This window comes from Eucyclogobius newberryi, unplaced genomic scaffold, assembly GCF_026437365.1.
Source record: "Eucyclogobius newberryi isolate DKJ021-1_F unplaced genomic scaffold, fEucNew1.0.hap1 SCAF_33, whole genome shotgun sequence".
In the NCBI taxonomy this organism is placed as follows: domain Eukaryota; kingdom Metazoa; phylum Chordata; class Actinopteri; order Gobiiformes; family Gobiidae; genus Eucyclogobius; species Eucyclogobius newberryi.
The window spans coordinates 639,906-650,918 of NW_027315979.1; the positions used below are offsets into that span (position 1 = coordinate 639,906).

Below are 11,013 nucleotides of genomic sequence, written 5' to 3' on the forward strand. Positions count from 1 at the left end.
TGAGTAGCAGAAGAAGTGGCGTCAGCAGAAACCGTAAACGTGCCAGCGGGTCAATCAGTACCCAAAGGTCAAAGGTGGTTCAATCCCTGCTGCTGTGTCCTTTGGCAAGACCCTTCATCCATCATGCCTCCAGTGGGGGCCCAAATCTGAGTCTTATTTCCTCGTGGCGTGGACGGCCCATTAGTCCTGCCACGTGTCAATCATAAAACACACCTACTGCTCACCTGCAGAGCCTCGTTCACCTGCAGAGCCTCGTTCACCTGCAGAGCCTCGTTCACCTGCAGAGCCTCGTTCACCTGCAGTCTCGTTCACCTGCAGAGCCTCGTTCACCCGCAGAGCCTCGTTCACCCGCAGAGCCTCGTGCACCTGCAGAGCCTGGTTCACCTGCAGAGCCTGGTTCACCTGCAGAGCCTCGTTCACCTGCAGAGCCTCATTCACCTGCAGAGCCTCGTTCACCCGCAGAGTCTCGTTCACCTGCAGAGCCTCGTGCGGTTCGTCCCCATGTTTCCCTGTGTCTAAGCGCATTGATCTATCATAATATAGTTCCCTCAGTGACAGGACAAAATGAAGACGGAGAAAGACAGTTGGAGCTGACTCAGAAGAGACGGAAATCTACGGGAGATGAGAGATGCGATGTGATCCACGCGCTAATAAACAAGGGAGTGTCTGCAGAGCCGCGGCGCGCGGCAGAAAAAGCCATGTTATTTTTGTTCCGGCCGCGCGCCGCGGGGCTCCTGAAACTGCGCCGCTATTTGACCGCGTTTTAGCGCCGTTTTAGACCGCGCCAGGTTAAGGTTAAGGTTGGGGTTAGCCATGAGGCTATAACGGGCTATAAGGGAAATGCCGCGGTCCCTGAAACTGCGCGGCCATTTGACCGTGCCGCGGCTCTCCAGCCACGGCCAATAAACAAACGCACGTGTGTGTTGTATCAGTCCGCACGGGGGAGTGGCATGAGCACGGGGGAGTGGCATGAGCACGGGGGAGTGGCATGTGCACGGGGGAGTGGCATGAGCACGGGGGAGTGGCATGTGCACGGGGGAGTGGCATGAGCACGGGAGAGTGGCATGAGCACGGGGGAGTGGCATGAGCACGGGGGAGTGGCATGTGCACGGGGGGAGTGGCATGTGCACGGGGGAGTGGCATGTTTACGGGGGAGTGGCATGAGCACGGGGGAGTGGCATGAGCAGGGGGAGTGGCATGTGCATGGGGGAGTGGCATGAGCACGGGGGAGTGGCATGTTTACGGGGGAGTGGCATGTGCACGGGGGAGTGGCATGAGCACGGGGGAGTGGCATGTGCACGGGGGAGTGGCATGTGTACGGGGGAGTGGCATGAGCACGGGGGAGTGGCATGAGCACGGGGGAGTGGCATGAGCACGGGGGAGTGGCATGTGCACGGGGGAGTGGCATGTGCACGGGGGAGTGGCATGAGCACGGGGGAGTGGCATGTGCACGGGGGAGTGGCATGTGCACGGGGGAGTGGCATGAGCACGGGGGAGTGGCATGTGCACGGGGGAGTGGCATGTGCACGGGGGAGTGGCATGAGCACGGGGGAGTGGCATGTGCACGGGGGAGTGGCATGAGCACGGGGGAGTGGCATGTGCACGGGGGAGTGGCATGTGCACGGGGGAGTGGCATGAGCACTTCCACCCGAGTTCTCTAAACTTGATGATTTAGATTCACGGCGAGACCCAAGAACTGAGTAACAGTAAAGAACTGATTTACAACTAAACTATATGAAACAATATCAAACAAGCGCTCCGTTCTGCCCGCGCAGCGCGCGCGTCGCTCCGTGCTGCCCCCCCACGAGTCCGAAGGTTTTAAAGGTTCACTAGTCCGAAGGTTCACTGGTCCGAAGGTTCACTGGTCCGAAAGTCCCTCACAGGCTAAAGTGAAGGTGCAGACGGCAGTGGGATGTAGTCAGTCTGTAAAATGCGCACGAAGCAGAAGACATGCACTGGAGCTCGTCACGTTTAATGCTCCAGCTGCTCACAACTATACACAGCAAGTTGTACTGTGTATATGAAAATAACAAAGGAACATCTCGAATCCTCCGCTTTATGCCTTCATTTGATCATAAGTATAGAAATACGCGTGATCCGATCACCGTAGGATTGTTGTCAAAAAGGAAATTCAGCTGGCCAAGACGGGAGTGTCTACAGAGCCGCGGCTGAAACTGCTGGACTATTTGAGTTAATTCATTCATTAATAATAGGATAAGGAGCTCAGGCACAGAAACAAGTCTGTTCTGGAAAATATGTGAGTTTAATCATAAAAAGTACATCAACACTAGAAAAGTCTTAAAGCAGTGTGTGGGGCAAAGGGAGGAGAGCCCTGTGACGACTCACACCTTCGGACCAGTGAACCTTTGGACTCATGAACCTTCGGACTCGTGGGCAGCCACCGTCGCTCGGTGCAGCAGGTGAAAGACTGAGTCCATGTTCAGCAGCAGCAGGAACAGGAACATGGACTTTTGATGTGATTTATGATGTGAAATGTTATTATCACAAACATGTTTCTGCTCAAACTCAATATGAGCTATTTTCATAGTTTAAGTTGATCTTAGTGACAAATGATTCATGTAGTGACTCAAACGAGGTGTTTATGTCACAGTCACATGAGTGTGTTCACAGTCACATTAGTGTGTTCACAGTCACATTAGTGTGTTCACAGTCACATTAGTGTGTTCACAGTCACATTAGTGTGTCACAGTCACGTTAGTGTGTCACAGTCACATTAGTGTGTTCACAGTCACATTAGTGTGTCACAGTCACATTAGTGTGTTCACAGTCACGTTAGTGTGTGTCACAGTCACATTAGTGTGTCACAGTCACATTAGTGTGTCACAGTCACATTAGTGTGTCACAGTCACATTAGTGTGTTCACAGTCACATTAGTGTGTTCACAGTCACATTAGTGTGTCACAGTCACGTTAGTGTGTCACAGTCACATTAGTGTGTTCACAGTCACATTAGTGTGTCACAGTCACATTAGTGTGTTCACAGTCACGTTAGTGTGTGTCACAGTCACATTAGTGTGTCACAGTCACATTAGTGTGTCACAGTCACATTAGTGTGTCACAGTCACATTAGTGTGTTCACAGTCACATTAGTGTGTCACAGTCACATTAGTGTGTTCACAGTCACGTTAGTGTGTGTCACAGTCACATTAGTGTGTCACAGTCACATTAGTGTGTCACAGTCACATTAGTGTGTCACAGTCACATTAGTGTGTTCACAGTCACATTAGTGTGTTCACAGTCACGTTAGTGTGTCACAGTCACGTTAGTGTGTCACAGTCACATTAGTGTGTTCACAGTCACATTAGTGTGTCACAGTCACATTAGTGTGTTCACAGTCACATTAGTGTGTTCACAGTCACATTAGTGTGTTCACAGTCACATTAGTGTGTCACAGTCACGTTAGTGTGTCACAGTCACATTAGTGTGTTCACAGTCACATTAGTGTGTCACAGTCACATTAGTGTGTTCACAGTCACGTTAGTGTGTGTCACAGTCACATTAGTGTGTCACAGTCACATTAGTGTGTCACAGTCACATTAGTGTGTCACAGTCACATTAGTGTGTTCACAGTCACATTAGTGTGTTCACAGTCACGTTAGTGTGTGTCACAGTCACATTAGTGTGTCACAGTCACATTAGTGTGTCACAGTCACATTAGTGTGTTCACAGTCACATTAGTGTGTTCACAGTCACATTAGTGTGTGTCACAGTCACGTTAGTGTGTCACAGTCACATTAGTGTGTTCACAGTCACATTAGTGTGTCACAGTCACATTAGTGTGTTCACAGTCACGTTAGTGTGTGTCACAGTCACATTAGTGTGTCACAGTCACATTAGTGTGTCACAGTCACATTAGTGTGTCACAGTCACATTAGTGTGTTCACAGTCACATTAGTGTGTTCACAGTCACGTTAGTGTGTCACAGTCACGTTAGTGTGTCACAGTCACATTAGTGTGTTCACAGTCACATTAGTGTGTTCACAGTCACATTAGTGTGTTCACAGTCACATTAGTGTGTTCACAGTCACATTAGTGTGTCACAGTCACGTTAGTGTGTCACAGTCACATTAGTGTGTTCACAGTCACATTAGTGTGTCACAGTCACATTAGTGTGTTCACAGTCACGTTAGTGTGTGTCACAGTCACATTAGTGTGTCACAGTCACATTAGTGTGTCACAGTCACATTAGTGTGTCACAGTCACATTAGTGTGTTCACAGTCACATTAGTGTGTTCACAGTCACGTTAGTGTGTGTCACAGTCACATTAGTGTGTCACAGTCACATTAGTGTGTCACAGTCACATTAGTGTGTTCACAGTCACATTAGTGTGTTCACAGTCACATTAGTGTGTGTCACAGTCACGTTAGTGTGTCACAGTCACATTAGTGTGTTCACAGTCACATTAGTGTGTCACAGTCACATTAGTGTGTCACAGTCACATTAGTGTGTTCACAGTCACATTAGTGTGTTCACAGTCACATTAGTGTGTGTCACAGTCACGTTAGTGTGTCACAGTCACATTAGTGTGTCACAGTCACGTTAGTGTGTCACAGTCACATTAGTGTGTCACAGTCACATTAGTGTGTTCACAGTCACATTAGTGTGTTCACAGTCACATTAGTGTGTTCACAGTCACATTAGTGTATCACAGTCACATTAGTGTGTTCACAGTCACATTAGTGTGTCACAGTCACATTAGTGTGTTCACAGTCACATTAGTGTATCACAGTCACATTAGTGTGTTCACAGTCACATTAGTGTATCACAGTCACATTAGTGTGTCACAGTCACATTAGTGTATCACAGTCACATTAGTGTGTCACAGTCACATTAGTGTGTTCACAGTCACATTAGTGTATCACAGTCACATTAGTGTGTCACAGTCACATTAGTGTGTTCACAGTCACATTAGTGTGTGTCACAGTCACGTTAGTGTGTCACAGTCACATTAGTGTGTTCACAGTCACATTAGTGTGTCACAGTCACATTAGTGTGTTCACAGTCACATTAGTGTGTTCACAGTCACATTAGTGTGTTCACAGTCACATTAGTGTGTGTCACAGTCACGTTAGTGTGTCACAGTCACATTAGTGTATCACAGTCACATTAGTGTGTCACAGTCACATTAGTGTGTCACAGTCACATTAGTGTGTTCACAGTCACATTAGTGTGTTCACAGTCACATTAGTGTGTGTCACAGTCACGTTAGTGTGTCACAGTCACATTAGTGTATCACAGTCACATTAGTGTGTCACAGTCACATTAGTGTGTTCACAGTCACATTAGTGTGTTCACAGTCACATTAGTGTGTGTCACAGTCACGTTAGTGTGTCACAGTCACATTAGTGTGTCACAGTCACATTAGTGTGTCACAGTCACATTAGTGTGTTCACAGTCACATTAGTGTGTCACAGTCACATTAGTGTGTTCACAGTCACATTAGTGTGTTCACAGTCACATTAGTGTGTGTCACAGTCACGTTAGTGTATCACAGTCACATTAGTGTGTCACAGTCACATTAGTGTGTTCACAGTCACATTAGTGTGTCACAGTCACATTAGTGTGTCACAGTCACATGAGTGTGTTCACAGTCACATGAGTGTGTCAGTCACATTAGTGTGTTCACAGTCACATTAGTGTGTTCACAGTCACATTAGTGTGTCACAGTCACATTAGTGTGTTCATAGTCACATTAGTGTGTCACAGTCACATTAGTGTGTTCACAGTCACATTAGTGTGTCACAGTCACATTAGTGTGTTCACAGTCACATTAGTGTGTTCACAGTCACATTAGACTTTCACAGTCACATTAGTGTGTCACAGTCACATTAGTGTGTTCATAGTCACATTAGTGTGTTCACAGTCACATTAGTGTGTTCACAGTCACATTAGTGTGTCACAGTCACATTAGTGTGTTCACAGTCACATTAGTGTGTCACAGTCACATTAGTGTGTTCACAGTCACATTAGTGTGTTCACTGTCACATTAGTGTGTCACAGTCACATTAGTGTGTTCACAGTCACATTAGTGTGTCACAGTCACATTAGTGTGTCACAGTCACATTAGTGTGTTCAGTCACATTAGTGTGTTCACAGTCACATTAGTGTGTCACAGTCACATTAGTGTGTCACAGTCACATGAGTGTGTTCACAGTCACATTAGTGTGTCACAGTCACATTAGTGTGTTCACAGTCACATTAGTGTGTTCAGTGTCACATTAGTGTGTCACAGTCACATTAGTGTGTTCACAGTCACATTAGTGTGTCACAGTCACATTAGTGTGTTCACAGTCACATTAGTGTGTCACAGTCACATTAGTGTGTCACAGTCACATGAGTGTGTTTACAGTCACATTAGTGTGTTCACAGTCACATTAGTGTGTTTACAGTCACATTAGTGTATCACAGTCACATTAGTGTGTCACAGTCACATTAGTGTGTCACAGTCACATTAGTGTGTTCACAGTCACATTAGTGTGTCACAGTCACATTAGTGTGTTCACAGTCACATTAGTGTGTTCACAGTCACATTAGTGTGTCACAGTCACATTAGTGTGTCACAGTCACATGAGTGTTTTCACAGTCACATTAGTGTGTTCACAGTTACATTAGTGTGTCACAGTCACATTAGTGTGTTCACAGTCACATTAGTGTGTTCACAGTCACATTAGTGTGTTCACAGTCACATTAGTGTGTCACAGTCACATTAGTGTGTTCACAGTCACATTAGTGTGTCACAGTCACATTAGTGTGTCACAGTCACATTAGTGTGTCACAGTCACATTAGTGTGTTCACAGTCACATTAGTGTGTCACAGTCACATTAGTGTGTCACAGTCACATTAGTGTGTCACAGTCACATGAGTGTGTTCACAGTCACATTAGTGTGTTCACAGTCACATTAGTGTGTTCACAGTCACATTAGTGTGTCACAGTCACGTTAGTGTGTCACAGTCACATTAGTGTGTTCACAGTCACATTAGTGTGTCACAGTCACATTAGTGTGTTCACAGTCACGTTAGTGTGTGTCACAGTCACATTAGTGTGTCACAGTCACATTAGTGTGTCACAGTCACATTAGTGTGTCACAGTCACATTAGTGTGTTCACAGTCACATTAGTGTGTCACAGTCACATTAGTGTGTCACAGTCACATTAGTGTGTCACAGTCACATGAGTGTGTTCACAGTCACATTAGTGTGTTCACAGTCACATTAGTGTGTTCACAGTCACATTAGTGTGTCACAGTCACATTAGTGTGTCACTGTCACATGAGTGTGTTCACAGTCACATTAGTGTGTTCACAGTCACATTAGTGTGTTCACAGTCACATTAGTGTGTTCAGTGTCACATTAGTGTGTCACAGTCACATTAGTGTGTTCACAGTCACATTAGTGTGTCACAGTCACATTAGTGTGTTCACAGTCACATTAGTGTGTCACAGTCACATTAGTGTGTCACAGTCACATGAGTGTGTTTACAGTCACATTAGTGTGTTCACAGTCACATTAGTGTGTTCACAGTCACATTAGTGTGTCACAGTCACATTAGTGTGTTCACAGTCACATGAGTGTGTTCACAGTCACATTAGTGTGTCACAGTCACATTAGTGTGTCACAGTCACATTAGTGTGTCACAGTCACATTAGTGTATCACAGTCACATTAGTGTGTCACAGTCACATTAGTGTGTTCACAGTCACATTAGTGTGTCACAGTCACATTAGTGTGTCACAGTCACATGAGTGTGTCACAGTCACATTAGTGTGTTCACAGTCACATTAGTGTGTCACAGTCACATTAGTGTGTCACAGTCACGTTAGTGTGTCACAGTCACATTAGTGTGTCACAGTCACATTAGTGTGTCACAGTCACATTAGTGTGTTCACAGTCACATTAGTGTGTCACAGTCACATTAGTGTGTTCACAGTCACATTAGTGTGTCACAGTCACATTAGTGTGTTCACAGTCACATTAGTGTGTCACAGTCACATTAGTGTGTTCACAGTCACATTAGTGTGTTCACAGTCACATGAGTGTGTTCACAGTCACATTAGTGTGTCACAGTCACATTAGTGTGTGTCACAGTCACGTTAGTGTGTCACAGTCACATTAGTGTATCACAGTCACATTAGTGTGTCACAGTCACATTAGTGTGTTCACAGTCACATTAGTGTGTCACAGTCACATTAGTGTGTTCACAGTCACATTAGTGTGTCACAGTCACATTAGTGTGTTCACAGTCACATTAGTGTGTCACAGTCACATGAGTGTGTCACAGTCACATTAGTGTGTTCACAGTCACATTAGTGTGTCACAGTCACATTAGTGTGTCACAGTCTCATTAGTGTGTCACAGTCACATGAGTGTGTTCACAGTCACATTAGTGTGTTCACAGTCACATTAGTGTGTCACAGTCACATTAGTGTGTCACAGTCACATTAGTGTGTCACAGTCACATTAGTGTGTCACAGTCACATTAGTGTGTCACAGTCACATTAGTGTGTTCACAGTCACATTAGTGTGTCACAGTCACATTAGTGTGTCACAGTCACATTAATGTGTCACAGTCACATTAGTGTGTCACAGTCACGTTAGTGTGTCACAGTCATGTTCAGACTTTATCACACTCTGACCTGTGTTTTTACCTGTGGCTCTTGATCTGTTCAGGTTTGTAGAGGATGTTTTCATCACAGAAGTTAGTTTTCTTGTTGTTAGCTCCACATTAGCTCCACTTTTAGCACAGCTCTAACATCCACAAAACCGTCTTCTTTCTTTCTTCCACGTGTTTCCCAAACCACACGTCTCTGTCCTCGCTCAGACCTCTGCTCTGAGGTGCGTAAGTGCTGTACAGTGCTGTACAGTGCTGTACAGTGCTGTACAGTGCTGTACAGTGCTGTACAGTGCTGTACAGTGCTGTACAGTGCTGTACAGTGCTGTACAGTGCTGTAAAGTGCTGTAAAGTGCGCAAACGCGTGTCTTACTTTTCTCAGCACTTCTCTCCCTTGGCAGTACACACGCCCCTCCCTGCACGGGGGAGGGGCGGCCACCAGCGGCATTGTGGGACGTGTAGTTTTAGCGATAAAAACGGTTATGGATGTAACTACGGTTCTATGAACGAAAAAAACTAAACGTACTTGGTTTTTTTGTCTCTTCTTCCTTGTCTTTTGTCTCTTCTTACTTACTTTCCGTCTCACGTGTTTGGGTGTGTCGTGCAGATCTGCTGAGCACCGCCGACTCTCCGGACCAGGGGAACATGCGAGCGCTCTCCTCCATCGTGGAGAGCATTTCGGCGGCTGACGCTTCGGTGGCGTTCCCGGTGGACATTCCCAAGTGAACCCGACGAAGACAACCAGGCCACGGGCAGGGAGCCACGCCCACCATCACACGCTCAACACGGCTCATTTATTTAATTCATCTGATTCTAAATAGTAAATTATGAAATGATTATTCAGGTTTAAATTATGATACGATATTAGCTGCTCGCGGTCTGGCAGATATGAAACAAAGATTCCGATTGTACTTTTCACATCTTTTTATATCACGTTCTTGTACTCGTCAAATGCATCATGGGAGTTTTTAAATTGCAGTAAATTAATCTGTAACTGTCAGTACTTAATTATGAACAAATTTGATCATATTATTAGCTTGTTGTTAGCGTCTTTCCAATGATGATGGTGAATGCCATTGATTCCCAACGCAGCAGCAAAACCAGCTTCAAGAAACACTTTTTGACAGGGGCTTTTGACAGGGGCTTTTGACAGGGGCTTTTCACAGGGGCTTTTCACAGGGGTGGCACAGGGGGCACAGGGGTGGCACCAAGTCTTTCAGCAACATTTCAAGGGGAATGAGGCTTGTTGTCATTGCGTCCTAAATCGAGTCCCTTTTAGGGCTGATGGTTTTGTCCTGTTCTCGTCCTGATTTAGTCCAGGTTTAGTTCAAACTTGTGAAAACCTAAAACCTTCTGAAATAAATGAATAATAATAATAGATCATCAGGGGTGACCTGCCCCCTCCTGGCCATTTCCCTGTAATTACAAATCTGCTCCAATAAAAAATGACATAAAACATTTGGTGTGGATAAAAGCTATGCTAAAGGTTCAGACTATATTATTATGATTATTTTAAATGCTTTCATGCAGATGCGATGACTGCTTTATTTCCCGACTTCCCATCGAGAACTTGAACGTGGCATAAATTTCTTTAATATTTCCTTCTGATTCTTGTTCCATTCTAAGAAAAACAAATCCAAGACTTTTGCATGAATTGTTCGTGTGGTTGTTCCAGAAACATCCACAATCCAAACGTTTTTTCTTAATTTCCTTTTTCCCAAATCTTTCCTTTTTTCCGTGTGCTTTATTGTATGCTTAAAATAATTAATGAGTTTTATTTTTGGGGCCAATAATATATTACGTGTAACATGGCAGTTTTGACCAAGACCTGCTTAATTTAAAACTGGTAATTATTATTATTATTATTAATATTCTTATAGTGATGTAAATACGTTCCCTTTTCTACAGAGTGGTTTGTGCCATTCTATTTTTTAAGTTTTGTTAAATTATTTTTGACTTTTATATCTAAGATTGTTGTGTCTTTGTAGATGTTGAATTGTTGAAATATTTTCTCATCTTGAAATAAAACCATTTGGATAAAAGTAAATGGTCACATTTATATAGCGCTTTTCTACCGTCAAGGTACTCAAAACCCAGATATACGCAGACACTGGGGGGCGAGTTGGGTTAAGTGTCTTGCCCAAGGACACAACGGCAGTATTCACATGAGGCAGCTGCGATCGCACCGCCAACCTGCGGGCCAGTGGATCTGACCGCTCTGGGAGCGGGGAGTCGAACCGCCGACCTTTGGATCAGAAGACGAGCACTCTACCACCGCCCCAAGAGCAAAAGTCCTTTTCTCTTTGTGTTTGTTGGAGAACGGCCGAGATTTATGACTTTTTTATGGTTAATTCAATGTTTTATGTTTTATTGTTGCAGTTTGTG

At 44.9% G+C, this 11,013-nt stretch overlaps 1 protein-coding gene across 1 annotated transcript in view; it reads left to right on the forward strand.

Annotated features, from left to right (window-relative positions):
- myog (myogenin) overlaps positions 1 to 10,675 on the forward strand; it is a 14,204-nt gene extending 3,529 nt beyond the window's left edge. The window contains exon 4 of the mRNA XM_072461888.1: positions 9,236 to 10,675. Coding sequence (XP_072317989.1) covers positions 9,236 to 9,354 — 119 coding nt within the window. The 3' untranslated portion in view covers positions 9,355 to 10,675. The remainder of the gene's footprint in view (positions 1 to 9,235) is intronic.
- The last annotated feature ends 338 nt before the right edge of the window (positions 10,676 to 11,013 follow it).